The 27,315-nt window shown below is 32.4% G+C and overlaps 1 protein-coding gene across 1 annotated transcript in view; it reads left to right on the top strand.

The window, feature by feature from the left end:
* LOC143200580 (uncharacterized) overlaps positions 1-13,010 on the top strand; it is a 160,556-nt gene extending 147,546 nt beyond the window's left edge. The window contains exons 6-7 of the mRNA XM_076411041.1: positions 8,787-8,984; positions 12,697-13,010. Of these exons, the coding sequence (XP_076267156.1) occupies positions 8,787-8,984; positions 12,697-12,881 (383 nt within the window). The 3' untranslated portion in view covers positions 12,882-13,010. The remainder of the gene's footprint in view (positions 1-8,786; positions 8,985-12,696) is intronic.
* Positions 13,011-27,315: the final 14,305 nt, after the last annotated feature.

Genomic DNA, 27,315 nt, shown 5'->3' with positions numbered 1-27,315 from the left:
GTGAACATGTGTATATTTGGAGTGCAAAAGGATTTGTGTTCGATTATCTTCGAACTAGTGAAACAACAAACTGATGTTACTCATTTATCTGGTCATTTACCTACATTTTATTTGTTATTATCAATATTTTTTAATAAGACTAACAATATCTTATAAAGTTCAGTAAATATAGCAAAAAATTTCAGTAATAATAATCACATATTAGAACCATTTGATATTGATTAACATCCAAATGATTTCACATCGTAATTAGGAACAAATATTTCACTGGTAATCAATCATAATTAACAATTTCCCATTCAGTAACATCACATGTTCAGGTAATGTATCAATAAGCCGAACTGTTACGATTCAATATGTTTATAAATTGATAAATTACAGCTGTTAGTACAGGAATTAAATTAATACAAGCGACATAAACTCCGAAAGTAAAAGTTCGTTATTAAATGAATGCGAAAAAAAATGTCTGGATAAGGGAAAGTGAAAAGTTTAAAAGATTTAAATTTTCCTTTGATTTAATTTTTCGTTCTTTTCATGAAAACAATCTCGGTAAAATGAGGATTTTAAATTAATTTCCGGTTTCCCTGAGCCTGTAGTTACAAATAGCGAATGTTGTCTTAAAATGCCAATCATTCTCCTTCATTATTTTTACACAATTCTGTGAAAAAATATAAACTCAAAAGTTCTAGATTTTTTTGTTAGTTAAAAAATACAAAAATTATTATCGAATAAATCTATTAATTGTCATTAGATTTTAAGTTGTATGTGTGAAATATTATGATATTTTAGAAATTGAAAAATATATTTTACCATTTTTTTTTTCTAGTGAGATATCTGTTTTATTTTTCTTGCTCTTTCGTATTGTATATTTTATCAGTCCTCTCTTGGGATTATTTTGAAACGTTCGATTCCCAAACGGAAACACATAAATTTTTTGATCTATAATGGTTTATGCGTTTCTCTATTTCCTCTAGAAAAAGGATTTATTGCCACTTTTGCTATCTAAAACTATATAGATTTATAGCACCTGATAAATCTTAGAGTAGAATGAAACAATAAAAGAAAAAAGAGTAACTAGCAATCAGTTGTCGATAAGGATTATAACAGTAGCGGTGCTTAAACGCTGGAAGTACTTTAGTTTTAAATGGTTTTGTTCGTTGTAAATCGATTTAGATGTAAAGTAACATATTTCTGATTGCAAAAGAAATATTTATCGCAATTTCTTTTCTTTTCTTTTCCTCAAATAGTTCGGGCAATATTTTATCAATTTAGTTAGTCTCATTGTACAATATAATTTGAACTATTATGTAATTTTTCTTTTACCTGAAATAATTTTAAAACTAATTATAGCAAGTTACATAATGGCTAAGCTATAATATGGGAAAGGGTTTTTAACAGTAAAATTATTAATTTACTGGAAAAACTATTTTCTTTAAACCAAAGAATAGGCGAATGGTTGAACGGCAGTACAAAGCGACACTGAGGATAATAATAAATGTAGATAAAATGTTAAGAAACATCCCAATTTCTATTTTTAAATATCGCACGGTAATCCACCTTAAAGAAAAGACCACAGGGATAGAGGTAGTCCCTGGACAGCTTATAGTTTTGGTGTCCCCTATGGAATGGTTATATAAGTTTTGGTGACTCCATTCCAATAGTCTAGGGATAAGCAAGTGAGCTACTATAATCCGCTTTTGGATGCCGTCCACCATGTAAAATCACGGCAACTTCAGTCATGGCCTTACATTGAATCCACTGACTACAGGTGTTTTTCAAAGCTTGGATTGTTTGCAACAGTTTATGGCTAGAGGTCTTTGAGCATCTACAATCCACCTTTTGCGACTTTACAGCTTCAGCTATGATACTTTTTCCCGAACTCCACTTAAATACGCTAAGTCTTATGATGGTTTGGGAATTCTACTACTAATGTTTTTAAACACAAAAACTATTGATTGGCTTTGAAAAATATTTTTGTTTAAACGAAAGAAAAAGCGACTGGTTTAACGGCCATGCAAAGCAACACGAAGCGGGGATAAAAAATCATCCCGACATCTATCTATAGATATCTATGCGTAACACCATTCAAAACAGACGTCCCTCTCAGATTACTCTGCAGTCCATAGCCATTATAGTACCAGTCAATATAACAAACATATGCTATTGGTCTACACCCGTATATATCATACTCTTTGTCTTTCAAGCTAATTTAAAACTTTGTTAAAATATTGTATAGCTTCAACCCATCAAGTCATTTCTAACTTTAATAGGATAGTCCAGTGTCTTTATCTTCCTTATTGGCATTTGTCTGTTTATCTATTCCATTGGTACCAAAATGTTGTTCCAATAATAAAAAATTCCCTCCCATAAGCAACTTTAAACAGTTGCTCGTAGTGACAAACTCTGAAATATGTTTTCGGGATTCCCTATAGTTTGTTAAGTCTTATTATATTCTAGTCCATTGGTTATACTAATACAGTTATTTTCGCTTGCAGATGCATGTTAAAAATTTACACATTTTAAAATTATTTGGGATTACAAATGAAATAAATGAATCTTTAAATTTGGTGTAAAATATTTTCAATTACAAAATCATTTTCAAATCGGGGGGGCAAAGTGTTTTTCAAACCTCTTTAGGAACATACTCTAAGCGGTTTTTGCACAATCATAATTAGTAAGGATATTAATGCTGTTAAGTAAAGGCAGATTTTCTGACTCTCCTATTATCATTTCCATTATTCTATGTGAACCATTAGGATTAGTAAGTTACTAAGCTAGAAATAATTTTTCAAATGGTGCAGCTTTGATAACATTTTCAAATAAAGACTACTTTCATGGGCGTTGTGAATTTCTTCGATTCTTAGGTCTACCTGTTTTTCTTTCATCATTGTTTCTATGAATGTTTGTATCAATTCTAATTATGCTGATAATTTTTCACCAGATATACAAGGGAGTTTTATTTAATATCATGTTTTAAGTAGTTGTAGCCATTAGTGATGTCAGCTACGAATCAATCAGTCGCATTCAGTTTTTCATTAAACATTTTAGTATTTCGTAGCTGACCGGAACTTCTTTTTTCTAAATGAAATATATAAATCAAGGAATTAAACATCAACCAACAACTGTATTTGTCAAATATCTTCAACACAATCTGAACAGACCAATAATCCTGTCTGGTGACATCTGTAAGACCTTGGAAAGAATAATCTACAATCGTTTAATGTACATGACACAAAAAACGGCCACTGCTTGGCAATACCAACTGGGCTTTGTTAGGAATTATTTTTTATTATTATTATTATTATTTTAACACTTAATTTTAAACAGTTCGTTTTACAAGATGTGGATATAGTCGTCGAATGTTGAATGTGTGCAATGTACTAGCTTAAATTCAAAAGCCACCTGTACTTATTGAACAATTCTAATAATGTGTTTCGGCATTTATGTTTACGTTCAATCATTTACATATCAATGCTTTAATTTTTCATTACTTTCGTTCCTATTTTATTTATTTTATCATATACCATAATTTCCGTATAATAGATGGACAAACGTTTAATAATACATTGGCTATATTTTAACAAATTTTTAAATTTTTCTTTTGATATATGACTGTTATATTTCCTGTATCATACTAATGCATAATTTAATAGGACATAAACCTCTGAAACCTTGGATTATTTAGATTTCCTATAGGAGGAATATTAATTTTTTCGGGTAAATTTAACACACATGCATACATACTTTTATTTTATTTAAAATTAAGCTAAAAATAGGCTTGTATATATTCATTCCAGATAAATTATAATCTATTTTAAACAGTATTCAATGATAATTGTATCAGTTGACATATTCTACAATAGTAATTAAGAATGTAGGAAATAGTTGAAGTAATTTCTACTAGCATTTATTCCTTAGTTCTCCCCTCCAAATCCTCCAAATAAAGAGTAGTCGGTAAAAACAATTGAAAAATACAACAAAAGAACAAAGTAAACTATATATACTATTATATTTTACATACTAATTTTATTTAACAATAAAAACTTCGCGATTCAAACTTTTTCGTCAATCTTTTTCAGTTTTTTGTTAGTAGTCATACTTAAAATGAAAAGAGAACTCCGACTCGCTGTTCGAATTAGCCGGATTACCATGTAATTTTAACTTGCATTAACAATATTAAGTCCATAAATAATGTTCATATTTAAGAAATTACAAGGCAAAATTTTGGCTCGGCATTATTTATGTTTCTAATAAAAATTTACTCTCTCTTCAAGTCGTGTACAATTTTAGGATATTTATTACCAAAAGAAATTCGTAATGGTCCATATTTCATGTGGAGCTATTTGGGAAGGATCTTTTTTGCTCAGTACAGATATATTCAAAAAATTACCGATACGGTGAGAGTTTATACAGACGCTTTATTCCAGCGTTCAACGTATATTATCATCTTGTTTAAATGACAATAAATAATGTGTGATTAACTGATGTGAACAATTTAGATTAATATATTAAAACATATATAAATAATATTGCTAAAAATAACCGAAGATGCCAAAAAGAACAACGCGTTAACTTTAAGCGTTGTCTAGCTATATAACTAGGAAGACCCATAGGCCCTATCTCAGTCTCTGGTGAAATAATGTTTATACATGTCACTGCTGTATTTTTTATTATACGCACCTCACTACACAACATTCCACAAGATCAGATGGATTGATTCTTTTGAGTCTGTGTCCTATTCTGGTGGTATCCAAAAGGTGCAATACTTCAATATTCTCATGAGAATGGAGAATTATGTACTGATAATTGTGATTTTCTTCCAATTAACCAATATATCTTTTTATATTTCAATTCCAGTTATTTTCTTTCCTTTCTTATATGTTCCTTCCAGCGAAGTTTTGCAACAAGATCCATTCCCAGCAAATTAGCATTGTGGTATATCACAAGTGTAGAGTAAATAAAGCATCGGTCCCAGTATACTTCCTTGTGGTACACACCTGATTTAGCTTCTTTTCTCTCTAGACTCTCTAGTTTAGGCCCTAAATATTCTGGTTGTAATGTACGATTTTAATAGCTCGGTGTGTGGTTCGGTGTAACATTTTCTGTAGGCCTTCATGCCAAACCTTATCGAAGGCTTGTGCTATATTTAAGAATATCACTGAGCATACTTTTTTACTCTCGTAGGCTTTTTCAATAACATCTGTTATTCTGTGGACCTAGTCAACGGTTGAATGCTTTTTAATAAACCCGAACTGGTGTGTTGGTATTAGGTTTTTTCTCTCTATGAAGCAGAATATAATAATGGATAGATCCACTGAAACAAACTTGAACAAAAATCCCTCGGCAGCATGAAATTTTGCTGATACTTGACAGGAACGTGTGGTTTTGAAAGAAAAATTATTATTCTTATAAAAAATAAATTATATTATTATTATTCATTCTTAGGTCTACCTGTTTTTTTCAGTTGCTTCAATTGTTAATTGATTGAAAATTCAGTATTACGAAATATATTTGCAATAATTAAGTTCTTCCACACACTATATGACATATAACATCGTCTTCTTAAAGCAACACATTGCTCACATCAACATCACCAAACTTGACGTTTTTAGAACAAAGTTCTTTTAAATTGCCATCTTGAACTCACGTTTATAATGTGAGGAAGTCAATATAACCGTTTAATCATGCTTTTTAGTTACCCTTGTTATTTGTTTGGTTTGCGGGAGAGGTAACAAACCAAGTGGAACCACCTGCATGAGAATCCAGTAAGATATTTCGTTTTAATCCACCTGCATGCGCCCTCACGACCGTGGTTACAGAATAAACTACCATAATAACATCAGTGGTCCTTGTTGTCATAGACTGTGTTATAATGGGAACAGACAAGGTGGCTTCATCGGTCGATGCCGATGCCAACGCTGCTGATACGCGTGTCGAATATTCTACAATTGCTTCCATTACCAAAGTCGTTATAGCTGTGACGACAGTGGAAGCTATCACAGCAGCTTCATTAGACTCGGCTGCCATTACTCTGTATGCGAGTTCTACTACAATATCGTCGGTAGTTGAAGCGATTACTACTGTGGTGTTAGCAACAGGAAGATCAGTTGTCGAAGAAGCAATAAAGTCGCTGTCCAAAAATAATTGGGATGATGCAGACAGATTCCATTTTGTTTATCCATTAACGGCTGTCGATAACGTAGCTGCTTGAATGAAGCCCATACCGAAAAATTTTGTTCCCTGACGTGTTGTTACTGCAATTCCTGTATTGGTGCGGAGCCATGTCGAAATAGCTTGCTCATAATAGACGTTTAAACTACCGACGATATTGTAATAGAACTCGAATACAGAGTAACAGCAGCCGAGTCTAATGAAGTCGCATAAAAGTAACATCGGCGATGTGCAGTCAGTAGTATGTCTCATGAGTATAATGAGTAAAATGGTTTATGAGTAAAACACATTTTTTGCCAAAAAAATTTTTTTATTCAACATAATTCCCTTCTTCACTGATTATAGCGACCCTCCAACTTTTCGATGCCATTTTTGTAGTACGATTTGTCCTTTGTTTCAAAATAGGCCTCAGCTTCGGCGATCACCTCTACATACGACGAAAATTTCTTCCCAGCGAGCATTCTTTTATAATCCGAGAACAGGAAATAGTCGCTGAAGGCCGGATCTGAAGAATACGATACATGAAGAAGCAATTCGAAGCCCAATTCATGGATTTTTGCCATCGTTTTCACTGAAGTTTCCCCATCACCACGTTGCCACGAGAAGCACTATTTATATTTCGGAAATTGACAACACTGTTGTCATGTGAGTCCACTCATCTGACGGTTCGTAAAGTTTGACATTTCTGACGATATACGTACTCAAAACTTTTTGTCGCACGGACGGTCTTTGTTTATTTTATATTTAGTTGAACGTTTCGTCTCGGCAAAACATGGAACTGAATCGTGGACATTTTCGTGTGATGATGTTTTACGATTTTCGACTTGGATTATCGCAACAAGAGTACATCAACTTATTTTGACTTTTGGCGATGAAGCTCCATCAAAAAACACCGTCTATTGCTTGTTTAGTGAATTCTATCGTGGTCGTAGTTCGCTGTCCGACGAGTTTCGTGAAGGTCATCTAAAATCGGCTGTTGTGCCAGAAAACATGGATGCTGTGTGCGAAATCATTATCGTCATGTCACCTATTCTGAGATTGAGGCATCCCTAAGAATTAGTTCCACCAGCATTATAAGATTTTACATGAACACTTAGCTGTGCGAAACTTATGTTCCGGTTGAATCCCACACAATTTGACAATCGCTCGAAAAAAAAGGCTCGTGTCGATTGGTGTAAAGAAATTCTTAAGAAATGGAATCGCGGTGCTTCCAAAGACGTTTATAAAATCGTGACAGGTGACGGATCATGGATACATTCGTATTAGCCCGAGAGTAAGCAGCAGCCGGTACCAAATCCAACAAAAGCTGTTCGCGCACGAAACACTTCAAAGAAAATGGTGGTCTATTTCTTCGGAAAAACCGGTCATTTTGCAACAGTGCCTCTAGAGGATCGTAGAACAGTAAATTCTGATTGGTACACAACTATTTATTTGCCAGAAGATTATTTGAGCACTCAAAACATCGAATTAATGGGTCATCCGTCGTACAGCCCTGATTTGGCACCTAATGATTTCTTTTTGCTCTTATCCGTGAAGAATAAACTGCGTGGTCAACGATTTTCATCGCCCGAAGATGCTATTGAAACAAAAGCAAAAAGAAATAGTTAAGCTGCGAATATATTTTTATTGTTTTTCAAAGTACTCACCACGATGATCTTTACACTTTTGCATACGCTTAAACCAATTTTCAAAGCATTTATTCCACTCTGAATGAGATATCTTCAAAACATGATTTTTTAGCGCTTCAATAGCTTCAATATATACAAGAAATGTAACAATCAGATGTAAAATATATTTTATACGTGTTCGTCATCCCTATATCGTCAAAGCTCTATCGAAATTAAATTGATAGAAATGCACATAATTCACGGTCTACTCAAAGAGAAGGGTCCGTTTCGAATTGGAAAATGGCCGTCGCCGTTTGAAAGTTTGCCAAATGGATACAAAGCTCAGGCGTCGCTCCCGCCTTGTCAGGTGCAAAGATTGTTAGATAAATCTGGAAAAACCTTTTGCGACCCAATTACGGAAAATACACAACGTGATATATTCCGTTCCCTTTTTCTAGAAAACGTATCCGATTTTTTGTTTTTTTCGTCGTTCTTTATTTACAAAATGAAAAATGTTGTCTGTGCTGTCGCTTCACCTATTACGGAGAATGGGCTGACGATCGAAAAGCTATTTGTCATCGAGAATGAAATGGTTGTAACTCTGGAAACGTACGATAGCTCAGAGTAACGACGAATAACACAAAACATTTATTTAATTATAATTTGGAATTATTAAACGAAACAGGATAAAAAACTATACTCTTAAGTTTTCCACCACATATCACCCACCGACTGCAAATCGCCATTGTTGCTTTTATGCGACATTCAATATTCCCTTTTAGTAAATTTGTTTTCAAACACAATAACTTTTTACTGAGTAATCAAATATTTTAAACGCTAAGTATTACTTCGTTGAATAAATATTACTGCTCCTACCTTATAGGTATTATGTATAACTGACGAACATAAATAAGCATCTAAATAATTATTTACATAAATATAATTATATCAAACATAAGTTTCTGGATATTTTAGAATACTATTTACATATATTCATATTGCTTTTAGTCAACCCAATATCTAATGGATGCGCCACAGTCATACCAAATGGTCGATGCATATCTGCCCCGTCGAACATCAATAGCATAACTTCCTACTCGTCGAAGAACTATAACAACTGCAACAACTATGTGGGAGAGAAAAATTATCGACAGCAGGATGTTTCGAGGAAGAAAAAGTTCGACAACGACCATACTGTTTTAGCAGGTAAGTTTGCTACAAGTTTATGAAAAAGTTCGCAACTCCTGCAAACTCAATTAAAATAGTTAACGTCCTTAATTAATCTTCTTTTATTCTTGTTTATTAAATCGTTAATATAAGGATGTTAAATTATAAAATATATATCTGAGAATAAAAATTACGATTAAAAATGTTTCTTTAGTTTTTAATTTAACAAACGTATATTTTGCTAAAAACCACTATAATTGCTTGTACTTATCACACTACTTAGAATTCAAGGAATTTATTTACAGCATAGAAATGTTAACTACAAGAAATTGTTATATCTTACATCTAATTTCCATTTCCAATATTATATGTATAAGATGTTGCCATTTTTTATAACTGCTGCTATTATTCACGGAATAGATTCCTAGAGAGCCTGGGTAGTTTCCAATGGAATGTTGACCCATTTTGGTACCTAAACATCCGACAATTGCTTCAGTGATGTTTGGAGATGGAAATCTACTTCTTAATTTATGATCTACAACTCCGCACAAGGGCTGAATTATGTTGAGTTTTAGCCATTGTATTGGCCAGCGAAGATGTTTGATTGTATTCTGATGCTTCTTATATCAAGATCTAACTTTTTGGCTGTATGTATGGATATATTATCATCTTAAAATATAGTATTGGGTACTAATATTCTAGTCATAGTAAAATATTTATATGGCATGTAACCCATCAGTACATTATTTACACGGTAGTAGTGTTGTCAACATAAAAGGAAATCTGTTATATTAGTGTTCACATTCTTTCCTGGATCTTAGTGATATTACTAACTTATTATGATCTATTATTTATTAACTCAGTAATATTTCTAAATCCATCCAGTTAATTACCACAAACGAAAAAACTAAATATTTCGCCAATGGAATCTCTTAGGTGTCATCTTTTTTTATTCCTTTTTTTTGAGCATTTACATGATGATTAAGGCTTAATTAATAGTTCTTAACAAGTGTTTTAATGGCCTAATTAGTGATTCGCATTTTCAAATTTCTATGCAGATTATAATCTCTGATTGCCTTGTGGAATTGTAACAATCTTCAATTATTTGTTCTGAAGCCGTTGAAATGTCAACATAGCTCTTCTTGTTATAACCATATATATGGATGACATATGTCTATATGAGATTAAAAATTTGTCACAAGTACTTTATTCTTTGTTGAAAGTGCAGAATTTCTTCCAAATAGTAAATACTTTCTTATATATTTAATATGCAGTTCTCATTTTTTCTTCTTTACATAATTTACATAATTATATCTGTGTATTAGCAACGTGCAGCCTATATTTATATTACTTATTTCGATAGATACGTGTTGATTTTATCTCTTTGTAAAATTGTCATGAAGAGTTACATTCAATTTGATTATTCATTACCCCGCTTCTTCGTGGGCCTTACAAATAGTCATTAAAGCAGTATTACCAGTAAAAAACTATTACCATGTCAGAACTCAAAAAATTCGCCGATGCATCATATTATATACAATATCACAACAAAAAAGGAACTGGTTTCAACATACTACTCCGCAGCTCTTCGTCTCGTATTTCTTTCAATCCTGGGTAGGCATCATCATATTTATTAACCTTGAAAAGGTAATATCATAAATACTGTTAGTGATTATAGTTTTTTTTTTTCGTATAAAACCAAAATATAATTAATTAGTCAAGTTAACTGCCATTTTCTTTTAGATGACGATGAATGAACTCACCATGTTGAGTTTTTTTGTTCTGGCCTAAAAACCAGGCGGTGGAATGCATGACGCATACCTGGTCGCGGAGTCTTGCCCTGGAGTGACAAGTTGCACCGGGTTATGTGGGACTGCCTCTGGGCTTACCGATACACTAAACCGAAACCGCCTCACAGTTGACCCCTGTGGATCGCTACTGCTACTGCATTAAATTTGGGGATATGTCACCCGCTGATTGGGCAGCTGTTATTGGGCACGAGGGCCCGGCGATTCTATTGATTCGCGAACCTGAGTCAACACACAACTGGATACTGTTGTATGGGGGCAAAAGTTATGACCGTAGCGACGGTTGAGGTCGTTTCAGCCTGGAAAAGGGGGGGAGCTTGGCGGTGACGCGGTGCTAAGCTCCCAGCATGTCGACCAGCTCGCGAACAAGCGCGTTTTCAGGAGAACTTGTGCTGAGTTGTTGTTTGTGGAATGATTGAGATATGAAGTGCTTGATTTCTGGAGTGTCAGTTTCCCTACGAATTTGATTATTTCTGACAAACCATGGAGCGTTTAATATTCTCCTGAGGAGCTTATTTTGGAAAACCTGAAACCATTTGACCTGGTTGGGTGTAACAAACTTGATGTAGATTAGATCCGTGGAGGAGTACGGACCAAATTAACATCTTTTAAAATAAGCATTTGATGGAGATGGGAAGTCTGTTAGAAGGGCAGATCAGGGAAGACAGCAGGTTTGCTCTCCCCGAACCTTTTTGGATTGCTTTCTGGAATTGGGAATGTCAACCGAACCGCCGGTCGACGTGAAGACCTAGGTATGTGACGTTATCCAGCCATGGAATTATTGCGGTGTCGATCTTAAGTTGCGAGACGCGCAGTACGTAATGCTTCTTATGGAAAATGATGGCCTGGGTTTTCAGGGGGTTGATTTGCAACCTCCAGAATTTGAACCACTTGACCGCATGATCGGGCTGCTTCTGTAAACGTTCATGAATTGTAACTTCGAACCTGGCGGACGTGAAGAAAGCAGTGCCATCTACGTAAAACGCGACATCAATGTGCTCTTTTCTCGGCAGATCTGAAATAAAGAGGTTAAATAAGGCTGTGGCCAGCGGGGAACCTTGAGACCATATTGAGATGCGGGAGAGAAAACAAAGTTGTAAATTAATTACAATTTATTTTCTCTCTTCCTTGAGTAAATTAATACCCAAAGAGGAGTTATTTAATTGATAATAAAGAACATATATATACATTTAAAAGATGTTAATTAATACGTCACCAACAGTAATACTAAACTCATTCAAAATGTTTAAATTACTTCAAGTTCCTTCTTTAAATAAGCACGCAGCGAAATATGCCGAGACCTCAACGATTTTTAAAGAATGAATTTAAAGAATAGAATGCAAATGTTTTGAAGCCAATCGCCAAACGGTTAAATTGAAGATTTCATTCTCATATCGAATATGACTGCCTATACATCTATCGAGTAAATAAACTCTGGATAAACCTTCATTTTTACTTCCTTCTTCTTCCTTTTTTTCTTTCCATTCTGTTTTTATTTTCTTGTTCTTCGTTCAGATTCTCATCCTCTTCTTCAGTTTCACTACAGTTATTTTTATGCATTAAATGATCTTTCAAGAGGTCTAGTACTACGGCTTGAAGCACCATGCCCCTTTTTTAGGATACGAAGATATTTTTTTTATAAATGAAATGCTGAAAGAAAAAATCTTCGCTGAAAGAAACAAAGAATCCTTCCAACACCATCTCGAACTACGTCACACGCTCCCCCCCATTATATCGGAGGACGCTCACTAATACGCTTATATTAATTGTTTTTAAATTTTACTTTTGATAGATTTGATTCACAGTATATTCTTGATTAGTTGTACCATCGAGTTACGACCCACAAAAAAAATTAATTTTTTGAAGCTTCCACACCTATTTCCCCCCTTAATGCTTCACCAAAAATCAATTAACAAAATAAATACTAACGTTCCTTCTTACAGGTGTTTGCGTCGATTGGGGTCACGGATGGGGTTGGGCTAACCAGACTCCAACCGTTGCGCCGCAGATTTCCTTCACCACCGACACCGCCATCAGTTCGGCGGTTTACTGTCATTCGGCCGAGGACTACACCATGACCGGCTACGATGACGTGGACTGGAGCGCGTTCGGAGACTTTTGCTTCTAAATTCATCTCTCAGACGTCAAATCGAATTTGAATTTATGAATATCCGACTGAATTTCTATACGCCGCTATCAACGCACAAAAATATCTCTTAAAATGGCGGGCACGAAGTGTCAGGGTGTTGCTGAATAACCGAGCAATTAATAACTGTAGTTTACCGACGATAGATTTCATAGATTTTCTCCACGATTTAATTTTTCAATTAGTAATTTTTCAACATGTGCAATAAATAAATAATAAATTATTATGTTGTGCTCTTAAATTATTTTTAATTAATGTTAATTATGAATTAATTGATGATGAATTACGGTGAGTTGTCGGTTTTACTAGGCAATAGTTCCAACAGGCCAATAGTTCGATTCCTTGATTAGCTCATATTTTTTTAAATTATTGTTTTCATGAACATCAGCCTCATCATTAGCATTATTAAAATTTTATCTATGACAATGCAATAAACAGTTTGTTGTTAAATTAGTTATACAGAAACTACGTTTTTTTTATTGATATAAATAAAATAGAAAATAAATTTAATACATAATACTTAATATTCGCCCTGATAGTCTAAGAGCTTCGTTTTTCAGAGAGAATTTCAGATAAGCTGCTCTTTTGACATATCTTCTCTTTCACTCTCTCAGTCAGCAGTAGTTGTACAGGTAAAAAATTCTCGATTTCTAAATTAATTAAGAGTGGATAATGTTCTCAAGATTACTTTTGATATTTCATTCATTGGCAAACATTGTTGTTAATGTGCCAAATACTATTTTTTATTTAAAAAAAAATATTTCAGCATGGCTGTAATATTTATATGATATCATTTTCATATCCAAATACGTAAAATTAATTTGCCAGACAATAATTATATTGTTATATAATAAGACACACTGATTAAGTAACTGATTAAGTTACATCGAACATTTAAATTTAAGTATCAAAATACACTAAACTTTTAAAATTAAATACCAATTTAAAAAGTTTATTAAAAGTAATTGTTTTTGTGTTTTCGTAATATTTAAGGAATATATATAATTTTTTTTTAATATTGAAAAACATGGTGTAACAAAATAAATATATATATATATATATATATATATATACATAGTAAAATAGTAAATTATAATAATGTAATAAAATAAAATAATAAATTATCCATTCTTAATTAATTTAAAAATCAAGTATTTTTACCTGTACAGGTACGATGAGTACTAATAATAATAATCTCTGTCGCCAGCCAGATGGACCGGGTGATGACCAAGAGAATGAAAGAGATAAAATGTCAAAGGATTAGCTTTAGCCTGAAATTCTTGTTTTCTATATATCAGCCATAGTATGAGGAAACAGTACAGAATGAACAAAGTAAAAATAATTTTTGGTTTTAATATCAACACTAGAATTAAAAAATTAGCATTTCTTTTTATTTGGCTTTAATCGACTTATCCAGCTTTTCGAATATAATAGAAATAATCGTTTAGGTAAAATTATGATAGTGTGCAAAATATTTCAGGAAATATTTCGCTTAGGACTGGAAAATATAATTTTTTCAAGAGTTTTGTACTGGATCTATAGACGATTGGTGGTAGGAAATAATGAGTCCTTTCTAAAATGTTGATTTATCGCGACTATTGCTTGAGGACTTTCTGTTGGTTGAAATATTTCCACCCAGACAATTTTTCGTTAGAATCCACTTCATTGTTATGATCGTATATTACATATTCGTATCCCGTATATCGTATTTTCCATGGTTATTGTTCTAAATATTTTGTTGCTTCTAGCTTTCATGGATATTTCTTCTTCCCATAGCAAATAGTGGTACATTCTTTAATTTTTTATGGCAAACTATTTACCAGAAATATAGTTATAAAGTAATATGTTGTAAGTACCTGTAGTTATTAAGGTGGTTTCAAATAGTTTAAAGACTTATATCATACTGACAGTTAAAAGCTATATGTGGCATATCTGTTGGACCTTTCATATTCCAACTATTTTTCATACGCTGCTGTAATACTTTGTACATCTTACACAAAGGAACAATTTGATGGCTAAATTCAGTCAATATCACCCTATGTCGATCATAGTCATTGCTCATCTCGCTGTTCTTAATTAACGTTTTAACAGTTTCTGTTGCTTTTCCTCACCAATTATTTCCTAAGAACTTTATTTACATAAAACTAAAAGGTATAGGTTTTAAGAAACATAAAATTATACAAATTAAATTTAACGAATTAATTACTCTTTATATTTAGCTGAATTACTACGATCAACATAAGCATTTGGTTCGCAGGTAATATGTTACAGCCAGTTAAATCTCCCCATTGTAACTACTTTGGATGCTTGAGAGTCAAGCTATTATTCAGATCACTCTTCCTACTATGGTCCTAATCCCTTTATATTTGGAGTTAATGATGGTAAGGAAATCGTTCATTGCTTATTCGGTAGGAATTTGTTATCGGATCTTTTTGAAATAGCTTCACTAGTCTCTGAGAGAGACACCGGCTATTTATCTCATTTATCGTACCTGGAATATCTGGAGGTTACTTTCTTTCTCTATTCTACGCCGTGGCGATCCATGTTAAAACAGTGTTATCCAAATACTAAACTGTTTGCTCATTATATTATTTTATGTGTGAGCTTCCGGTTGTGGGCACCGGTCCCATCCTTCTAGGTGAATTTTTAGCAGAGTGGAGATGCTAAATCTCTTCAAACTTGCGTCTTATAATTGTTTCTACTGCACTCAGTGCCGGTGGTAGCTCGTTTTTATGTTGTGCAAGTTAAGCTATGCTCACATATTTCTTGTTTTACTGATCTCGTATTGAGATCTAGATACATGTACTTGTTGCTTACGCTTCGGGGAATATTGAGCATGTCCATTAATACTTTGCTCTGAAATCTTTCATGGTTGCCGCTGCTGGGTATGCGCCACAGTTGAATCTCATATGCCCATATTGTTTTGATGATGGCTTTGTATCATTTTGTTCTTATTGCCTTTTAAAAGTAGCAATCTATTAACCAATACACACTACGCCTGGTCCAGATGTGCTGCTGCCAAGTTAACATACGCCCCAAGTATACAAACTACATGGGCCTCCCATGAAGTTTGTATGTTTTTCTTGTTTGATGTTTTCGCTATATAACTTTAGCGACTTATATCTAAAAAAACATCTACTGATGACGTCTCCAGTGCGATGCACTTGTACGATTGTTCCATGATCCTCTGGGAATCCAAATTGGTGTCTAGAGATTGTGTTGCTTATGTGCTCTGTCATTATGTTTAAAAGGATTTGTTCTATTAGATCATCAGGTACTGGTAGGAGGCTTATAGGTCTATAGGAGGTCCTCCTGTGGTTGTATACCTGGTCTGGACATTTTTACAACTTGAGAAATTTTCGATTTTTATGGGAAATGTTAAATAAATAATAACTTTACCAGACTCATATTTTTTCTTGAGTTTTCCTTCCTTCCGAATTCTTATTTATTTCAAAACCTCTTTCTGATATACGCTCTTCAATGGTGGCACATTTGTGCAGGTTCGGCTGTATGTTCTTAATCAGATTCCGATAATGATTGAAAGACCTCACAATGATTGATTATCAAAGGCTTTACCAAGCTTTATCCTTATTTCATCTTGTTGTATCTAATAAGCAGTTCTCTAAGTCTGCTTGAAGTAGTGATATTACCTAGTTGTTAGTAGGATGATTTCAGATAATACTTCCTTTCTGCTGGACATTTTGTTTTAAAATATTTGTTAATACTTTCTTTTTGATTTTATTGATTAATATACTATCACTAACAATGTAAAAATGAAGATACAACATTTTTTTGATGATAATTACTATACGATAACAATAACATCAAAGCAATAGCAATAAAATGGTTTTTTTCTCAAATTATAACATCAAGTATATAGTCAAATACATTATGAAAACGACTGGAAATTTAATGAATCTACTGCTGACTCGACTCGACCTCCGGCGATAGTTTTATTTTTTCCTTATACATTTTCACTTTCGCATTATCCACGAGGCGGATGAAAGCGGACTCTATCCATTTTATAGCGTTATCTCGTCCATAAATCACTAATATCAACAATTTCGCCAGTCTGGAAATCGTAATCAAACCCGATGAAGAAATATAATTCTTCGTCGGACATGAATATATGTTCGAGCTTTTCGGAACGTTTCCATTCTTCTCCGACCGTTATGTCATTTTAGCGACCGTCGTTTTTATTATTTTGTTTGCGACTGCTGTCGGCCCAATTTGATTTTAACGGATAGAGACGGGAAATCGGCCGCTGACCAAACGAAATCCGGCTAAACGCCGCGACCGAATTTATGGGTTTTGTCGTCGAATTTGTTTACGCAATATATACGCTCTTAGAGCGAGCTTCTTGTAGTAATTGGTGGTCGTTTATTAAAGAACTAGTAGTTGTTGTATATGAGTTTTAATTTATATAGGTATGAAAATACAATTTTATTTTAATAAAATTATTTCAAGCATAAGAAATGATGATATTTTAGAATTACCAAGGAGCTACTCTCAATCCAAACAAAAGCTTAAAATGGAAACACTTGCCGTCACATACAATAAACATCGCCCTATAGATATGATGGAATTACTAGTGACGTATCAGTCACATTATCTCTTGAAGAAAATGGACAAATGGTTGTACGTGGTCATATCTCTCTTCTCTTAATTTTTACAAATGGTGGGCAATTTGTAAACCAGGGCGTAAAATAAATATTATATTTAAGTAAAACGACACACAAAAAATTTAGAATATCAAATAAAACCAGAGATCAAAATTAATGTAAGTATTTGTTAACTTACACAATAAAAAAATGTAAGGGTGGAAGGTTTCGATTTCGAGTTGATCAGGTTAGAGTTCTAAAAATGAAATGAAAAGGTACCAGAGTAACCAATTTTCACCGTCAAAAGTGAGAATAAAATACGTATTAAATATAACAAGAATTGGTTATTATCGCGACTTCTATATATATATATATATATATATATATATATATATATATATATATATATATATATATATATATATATATATATATATATATACATATATATAGAACTGACTGATAGTACTGACTATAGTTAGTATTATTGGCAGTCTGATAAATAATATCACCAATAAATAATTCTATCCTCAAATAATGTTTCTGACAAATCATATTGATAATATCAATAGCAGACAAAGATAATGATAGTCAATAACAATGAGATAACAACCAGGAAAATAAATAGCAATCTAGATCTAACGTTTAGATGATTAGGGTTAGACCAAAAAATCACAAATAAAAACGGACAAAGCAAAAATCCAAAGATTAACACGTTATATATGCTACCGTCAAAAGCCAGCAGGAACCACTTTCGCAGGCGTTTATATATCTTTACAGCTAACGATAATCCATAACCATACAGTTACTTTGGGCACTTTGGCATCAATTTCTGGGTTATAAAAGCTTAATTTCTGCTTATAAAGGCTTATTAAATTATAATTGATACTGTATAGCCGCAACCATAGAACATTATTATCTTTAATTTAAAATAATCTAAGAATGATGAAAAAGATAAAAATAAATAATGAATAAAAAGATAATAAACCAGATAAAGGCCAGGAAGGCTAACTACAATAAACATTATACATGTCACTATGTCACTCTACTTGTCTCCCCCAATTTAGGACTATTATGAGTTCCAAAAATTATGGAGCTCCTTAACAGGGGAAAGTACCTAACCGATTTTCACAGAATCTAACGTATACCAAAATTAGTATTACTAACCAAATTACCAATCACCACTAACCACCATCACTTTTGTATTTGTCCCCATTCCAGTGTATATTAATATCGTACTAGTTTATAATTGCGAAATGATGGCATTCGTCGAAACGACAAAAAAAGAACTGCAATATATTTAATTAAATTTCCATCATCTTTAAGCTATGGTGTTATTTTCTAAGCTTGAGTATTCTCAAGTTCCAACAATCCTGGGCTAAGTAATCGGACCGCTTCAGTCCGTATTTTATAGCCTTAAATAGTGAATTAGTGTCTGCATAAATTCCGTTAGGATGGGCTAAAATATTCCACGACAAATTCTTATGGTATTAGAGATCTGTTCGTATATTAGTCTAAAAGACAGCTCTAAATATAAACACTTACCATCACTTAAACCGCATTATCACTCTAAATTTCAATAACTCGACCATTGCTATTTCCCTTCATTTTAAACACGGAAATAAGATGTACTAATATTACTGTTATTCGAAGTCTAGTGAGTTAACCCTCGTTGTTATTTATTTATTATTTCAATCATATCAGTAAAAGATATTAATGATATTTTAACTAAAAATCATTAATCTAATGAAACATTTCTATCCACTATCATACAGCTAAATAGTTCAAGCTAAATTAATACATCAGTTATGGAAGATAATATCAAATACGCCAGATAAACTATTTAATTCTTCACTATTGATTATTGTTACTTACTGAATTATCCAAGAAATACCATCCAAGCATCATTAATATAATTACTGATGAAAAGTATAGTACTCCATTAATTTGACAAAAATAAATACATAAATTAAACAAATTAACTAGAGACAAATATAAATTAACAAATTAAATATGCTGATCTAGACTGATCTCAATATATTAATTACCAATAGAAGCACTAATAAAACAATAATATTTTGTACTTTAAGCACAGCATCCATGGAACGAATGTAAATAAGCCTTACTAATTAACTCAACTTCTAATCAAACATGCTATCATACAAACTGGAAGAAATACGTCATTATCTTTAGCGTCACAAATAAAATTTAATGTCGTCTTTATCTGGGCAGTTACGTCTGAATTATTGGATTTTTTTCCATAGTATTGCAGCTCGTTACGAATAAATTGCCTCATCTTCATGGCTATTATGTTACCTCGACTTTTTCCTTGTCATTTAGCTATAAGCATCAACCGTACATAATATTCGTATATTATCACTTATATATAGATGTGTAACGAGTAAAATAAAAATGAAAATCATTCTAGCGAGAGAAAATTAATATAGTCCAACTAAAGACATCAAAAGTATAGGATATAACAGGGATTCGAACATAGGCCTTTTGTAAAACTGCCAAAGATGTTACCAAGCTCATGAGAAACTAGTGAAACTGTAACACACCTTTAGCATATTATAAAAATCTTTTTTGTCATTAACTTCTCTTGTCTAAGTTCATGAAGTCTACCATTTATTATATAATCATTTCCGATCGGTATTTGTTAACTTTCATTTGTTATTTTTCGTTTATCATTTAACTCTTTCATTTTTGTAATAAACTTAATAATATCAATTCCATTAGATAGAAACAATCAAACTAATGGTAAACATTTCTGGTACATTGTTTCATATATATATGAAAATTCATTCTAGTGTTTACTTAATTACAATAAAGCTAAAAATGTAAATAAGGATATAGTAGACTAAAGAAACTAATATGTGTGGTTAGAAGTGGTAAATCACATCTGTGTGATAAATATATTTCCTATTGTGAACGTTTTAGATTGAAATATATTTATTCTAGACTACTCGTTAGAATCTAGTCGTGTCTGTGTATGTATTACGGAAAAGGTAATTGATGTTTCCAACTGTATAAGCGTTTAGAAGTACAATACCTGTACAAAAGAACACATATACAATGTCACAGGCATAGCTCAACAGTATGTTAGACTGAGTATTTATAAATGTTCTAGATTAAGTTATAAACCAATCAAAACAATTTAGCCTCTATGTGTGTGTTAGTGTGAAGACATAGCTAATGTTATATTACACTGCCAAAATCAACAAATTACATTCGTCATATTGTTCGTTAAATAAAATATTCATTAGATTGTCTTCAACCCTCCCTACTTCACATTAACAAATTATTTATTGTAATCATAATATTGTTTTAATGGATATCACTTGAATTAACGTGGTTACACATTCAAATTCGCAAAAACACTAATGTTTATATCACATATCAACCAAGTCCCCATTGTTGTTTACATTTATTAAACAAATATAATACTCTAGTAATCATCCAAGTATACATGTATATGTAAAAAAATGAAATTACATAAATGTTAGCCCATGCGTCATGTTTAAAACATAACAAAAACCCTGTAAGATAAAACTCCAACAGCAGTAGTATAGAAATAACTCGAATAAGAACATTAATTACGTTATGAAATTACTTATTGGTTGTTTAAACAAAACTAGTTTGGTTCCTCTTGCTTATATACTGTGTTATTTGTTTTTAACTTCATTACAACACTATAAAAATTGCTATCAATTGAATTCCTTGGGCGTATTACAGAGCGCCATCTACTAACAATATGGCAAAATTGTAATAACACAGGTCGCCACTAGATGTCCATCGAGGTTCAAAATGTAGCCTCCGCCATTTCGTCATTAGAAAAACCAAACTAGTTATGAATGTTGTAGTAGTACTAGTTTAGCTAATAATAAATCCCATAAATAATTATGTCATCATTAATTAAGGTGTCACGCGCCTTTTGTCCGAACCGTATTTAATTTGAATCAATGAAAAATACATGCAGATTATGTATCGGAATAATGAATAATACAAAAGAAAACTGAAGTATTATATTCTAAATTAATGTAGGTAATAGAATAAATGCTGTAATTTTTGTAAATTTTATTGTAAAAAGTTTTTTGTGGGTTCAGAATGATACTCTAACCCAAGAAAATGGTATACAGGTTATCTGTAAAAAACTTGGTAAGTGAAATTGTATCGCTGCAGCACTGAAGAAAAGTGCGTAATAAGAAAAGAAAAATTAAACTCATTTGGTCATCGTTAGTTTTGTATTTATTTATCTGTATACTTCCGATATGGAATGAGTTATATTTGTAAATGTAGGAAGAAAGATAATTGAAATTTTCAAAGGATTATATATATTTTAATGATCTTACCCAAATAATATTTTCCATAATGCTTATTTCTACATATTTGTCTATAATTAAATATACGATGTTAGAATTGTTTTTTAGACAATGTCACCCATTTAAATGATGTGCGTTAGACAAACTATTATCAATGGAATCTAGAAAATAAATGAACTAAATTACATAACATGTGTGTTTTTTACGTTCCTGTATACATTGTTTGCCACTAATTTAATTCTCCTTACAAAATATTTAATATTTTCAACGAGCGTAAATGTATGCGTGTTCATGACCTGGATGGAAGAAAAGGATGATTAAAACACCTCTAAATATAAGGTGTAGAAATAAATTTTAAAGGGTTTAAACATAACCCCTCATTTCCCAGCCAGGAACTATTGGCAATATGTGAGAATTTGTACAGTGTTGTTACAGGTTCGGATTTGAAAGGCCGAAGCTATCTCCGTCTTTTCTGTTTCCAGAATTTTATTACGTTAATCCAATCATGTATTCCTATTCGTTATCCCATTGATCATATAAAAGAATCATATAATTAAGCAAAATTTAAGCAGTGTTTTTTTCTGCACCTGTCTCAAATTTATGTGGCAAGGGGTTATTTTTAATGATATTCAAGTTAGAACATCACTATTTCTATCTAAAAAGCGTATATATAATTTCCAAATATTTAAAATGTAAATATTTTTACACAATTACTATGTGCTCTAACCGTGTTAAACCTTTTTATGTAAATCAAAGAAAACAAAGAACGTGAATAGTGACGCTGAATTAGTGATCTCGAGAACATGAGTGGTTTAAAGGTAAGGAAATTGTATTCCCTATAAGCGCAAAACTAAGAGACCATTGAATTTTTATAATATGATAACTAATACGTATTTACGAAGAAAGCTATTATATATGAGAAGCTATATACAAATATAATCTATATAGAAGTATATTAAGGTATTGAATCTACGATAATGTTTTAGTGAAGCACTTATGGGTACTGAGTTCTGATAACCTGACAATTATTCTTTTAAAGAAGCTGCCTGAAGACTTTTTGTATCACTTAAATAATTATTGTTGAATAACCCTGACATGTTCCTTCACCTGTAATTGCTTAATCAGTTCATCAATAAATCTGTAATCTATCAAAAAACTTCTTAAAAAATACGGCTCTATTTTTGCTGCAGAACTTGTATATGCTGTATATGTCTTGTTCTTCTTCACTGTGTTTTAAATATACCCGCTAAACCCTTCATCTAAAAGGTTGATTATGCTAGAGAAATCTGTGAGGAATTGGTTCACCTTCTTTCGACAGGCATATTCGAAAAACTACTGCAAAAATTGCTCTTATGGATTTGTTCTCTAAATCTTCTCATATCCTAAATCCTGGAGTAGATCCCTTCACTTCTGATAACAACGCTGTTTCTGATGAGTGCCTTTTGTCTTATTTGAGTTTGTGTATTTATTTTTTGTCATAAAACATATCTCATCAAAAGCATCTTTATTATTCTCCTTTTCCTATTTAAATACATTATGTTTGAAACAATTTTCTTTAAGATGATTTTTAATAACAAAACTATTTTTGTAAAAAAATTGAACCGACTTTAAAGAATAAATAAGGAAATCACTAAAATGTAAAAAATAATCAAACAGAATTTTAACACAAAATTTTTTTTAAAATAAAATATGTACGTAATAATCGTTGTAATAACTAAATAAAAATCAGTTTGAAGTCGGTACAGTGCCCAAAGTGTTATATTAAATTAGATTTGTTTTGTTCCTTTTAATTTTGTGTTTATGACATATAGTTATATTATTATTTTTGTATTGCTTGAGCGCTCAACACCGACTTCAAACTGATATTTATTTATTTATTACAACGATTATTCTGTACATATTTTATTTTAAGACGTTTTTGTTTGTGTTAAAAGTCTAAGTTTGATTTTAACTATTTTTTACATTTTTGTGCTTTACTTATTTATTTTTTGAAGGCGGTTAAATTTTTTTAACATCCTTCAATATCTCACTCTCAAGTAAAAAAAGAATTTTAAAAATTGGTCCATCATTTTTTTTAAATATATTTTAAAGTCTCCTTTTACCAAGTAGGGATTTATCTGGATTGGGCCTAAAGTTTAACGTGGGCTCCGAACCACGGTCCTCAGCATTAAAGCCTACCGATTGGCGAATGACCAACTTTAGAAATTATCCCAGAAGACATCCGGACTTACCCAGCCTGGTTACTGGCATGACTGGGATCATTTTCCTTGTCGGATTTTACAGTCTTGCCTAGAACATTCACAAAGTTTAAACAATCACATACATAAATTTACGACCATGCCCCAGCAGGATTCGCGGCTATCGCAACAGAAGGAGGACTCTCCCATCGCCTTTACCACTGCGCCACCAAGCCGGCAGGTCCATAGTTGACGGACACATACTAAAAGAATATATACGGCCGAATATAGAACCTCCTCCTTTTTTGAAGTCGGTTCGATTTCGAAAAGTTGGAGAAACAGAAGAAGTAATGTGTTCTTTCCCTAACGACAACAAATTTATTAATTATTTCTTTAAAAATAGTATTTTAAATACTTTCCCTTTACAAAAATATTGCTTTTCAATAGTTGGAGAAACTTTGAACTGAATATTCGTTTTCGTCTTGAACGATAGCATATTTATGAATATTTAGAAGTTACATTTTCAAAAAAAAAAAGAATTGTTCATAATGCATTAATTTGATTTCATTAATACTTCCATTTTATAGCGATATTGCAAATTATTTATTTAAATTAGTTCAACACTTCTGTCATAGATGATCAGGTATTTAACCAAAAATAAATGATATTTTCGGTCAGGCAACTAGAAAAGGATTAGTTAAGTATGCCAATGTTACATCGATAATTCATCGCCTAATTTCATATAATATTTATTAAGACAATACTGAAAGCAATTAGCAATAAATAATTGATGAAATTATGATGTCTAAGATTATATTTAACTTTAGGTTCTCTCATTATTGGTTCCGTTAGGATAATGTTTTAAGTTCATTCATAGGCGTACGTCTTAAACAACATTATATTTCGCTGAAAAATAAATCTAAGTAATATACGATATAACAGTTCAATTGAATAGTCCCCGGCTTGACATATAGATGACGCAAATCCATCTCCTTTTTAGTTAGCCTTAATAATCAAAAGATGCGTGTATAAATATGACAGCTGTCTGATCAATAGTTTGTGAATTACAGAATTTTGAGTGAAGCAAATTTTGTTATTGTGAAAAAAATGTATAAAAAGGAATTTCGTGTTGAAAAAATATTGTTTTTTGAAGGAAAAAATTACAGTTGAAGCAAAAACTTGGCTTGATGCCAAGTTTCCGGACATTTCCCAAAGAAAATCAACCATCAAGGATTGGTATGCTAAGTTTAGACGTGGTGAAAGAGGATGTTATCGGCTAAAACATGAATAACCGTAAATTGAAATTGAATGAAATACCAGACATTCTAAAGATATCAACTGAACGTGTACATTATATCATTCACGAATATTTGAGTATGCGAAAGTTCTGTGCAAATCTCACTTTTGACCAAAGACAACGACCAATTCGTCGTTGATGATTCGGAGCAGTATTTGAAGATAATCAAGCGTAATAAACCCGAGTATATGCATCGATATATGATAATGAATGAAACATGACTCCATCATTTCCCTCCGAAGTCCAATCGACAGTCATCCGAATGGACTACATACGATGAACCCGCTCCAAAGCGTGGGAAAATGCAAGCGTCGGCTGGCAAGTTTATGGCGTCTGTATTTTGGGATGCGCATGGAATAAATTTCATTGACTACCTTGAAAAAGGAAGGACCATCAACCGCGACTATTATATAGCGTTACTGGATCGTTTGAAGGATGAAATCGCAGAAAGCATTTGCAGAAAAAGAAAGTGCTGCTTCACCAAGACAATGCACAGTGTCACAAGTCAGTGAAAACGATAGCAAAAATCCATGAATTAGGCTCCGAGTAGCTTCCTTATCGACCGTATTCTCCAGATCTGGCCTCCAGCGACTATTTCTTGTTCTCAGATCTCAAAAGAATGGTGGTTGTGAAGAAATTTTCGTCGAATAAAGAGGTTATCGCCTAAACTGAGGCCTATTTTGAAGCAAATCTCAAATCGTACTACTAAAATTGTACCGAAAAGTTGGAAGGTCGCTATAATCAGTTTATCACCAATAAAGGGAATTATGCTGAATAAAATAAACTAATTTTGCTAAAAAATTTATTTTACTATGGTAGGCCGGAGAGTTTTCACTTGACCTGTTATAATCGAACGGACCTTAACATTTCATTATAAAATTAAAATAACTAAATATTTTAAAGCCGCAGGTAAATAGAAATGTAATAAATAGAAAGAGTGAAACAGAAAATGGAGAGACTTAACAAGAAGGCTAATTTTTATTTAGCCTATCTCTTGAAAACATTTATTTTCAAAGCATATGGGGGGTAGAGTGGCAACTTAAATAATTCTTAGTTGGAAATATTCAATCTAACCAAGTATTTTTTCTCTAAGGGCAGGTATATTTCGGCTTTCTATATGGCCGTGTTTTTTTTTGCGGCGTCTATTTAACCCGTTATCATTCAATTTCTGTTGCAAAGTCACAATATCAGATTACAGAATCGACTAGTTAAAATATTAACGTCTTCAGTAGGCGCCAGACTGATTTAAGGATGTGATGCCTCTTGCAGAGATTATGTGAATTGATCACAAATAGCTTGCGATCTGGTCCCATAAAAGTATATCACCTATAATTTTCTGATATTGTCAAAGAAGTGAACATTCGGTGAGACCTAAGCGGCAGAGTCATTGAATAAAGTTATTCCCCGTGAACGCTAAAACGATGTTGCAGTATTAGAATATCCTCCGATTACATACAGGGGCCTTTAAAATAAAGCAAGCTTGCTTTATTCCATTTCAATACCGACTAGCTCTTAAGACAACTGCTGTTATTTATGACATTGTTATCTAAATATATTGCAGAATATTTCATAAAATATATTGCAAACAGTTTAAGGATAAAGTGCTTTAGATAAACGATAACCTATCCCAGATTTAACACATTTTATGATCTTTCTAAGTTATCTATTCTGTATCATTTATTTATATCTTTGGATAATTCATTTCGTTAAAGTCAATTTTAACATGATGGTTTTTTATGACTGGACGGAGTATATGTTGTTGTTGATGGGTTGTGATGGATGAAGTATTGATTTTTATGGAAATTTTATAGGAGTTTTAATAAGGAAAGTGTTATGCTAGTTTGATTTCAGGTATTCTTCTAGCTATATTTAAATTTTCCATAAGCGAAACAAAACCTCCTTTTGTCCTCACACTTTCGCATGTTATAAAGATGGAAGTTTTCTTCACCCAGACTATATAGATCTGGCCGAGACGTTATTCTGGGATATTATTGAAGAGTATTTTCGATCATTCACTCA

Source organism: Rhynchophorus ferrugineus, unplaced genomic scaffold (genome assembly GCF_030347505.1).
Source record: "Rhynchophorus ferrugineus isolate W39M unplaced genomic scaffold, kcgeb_rfMv2 rfM8, whole genome shotgun sequence".
Lineage (NCBI taxonomy): Eukaryota > Metazoa > Arthropoda > Insecta > Coleoptera > Curculionidae > Rhynchophorus > Rhynchophorus ferrugineus.
This window is presented reverse-complemented; position numbering and strand designations above follow the sequence as displayed.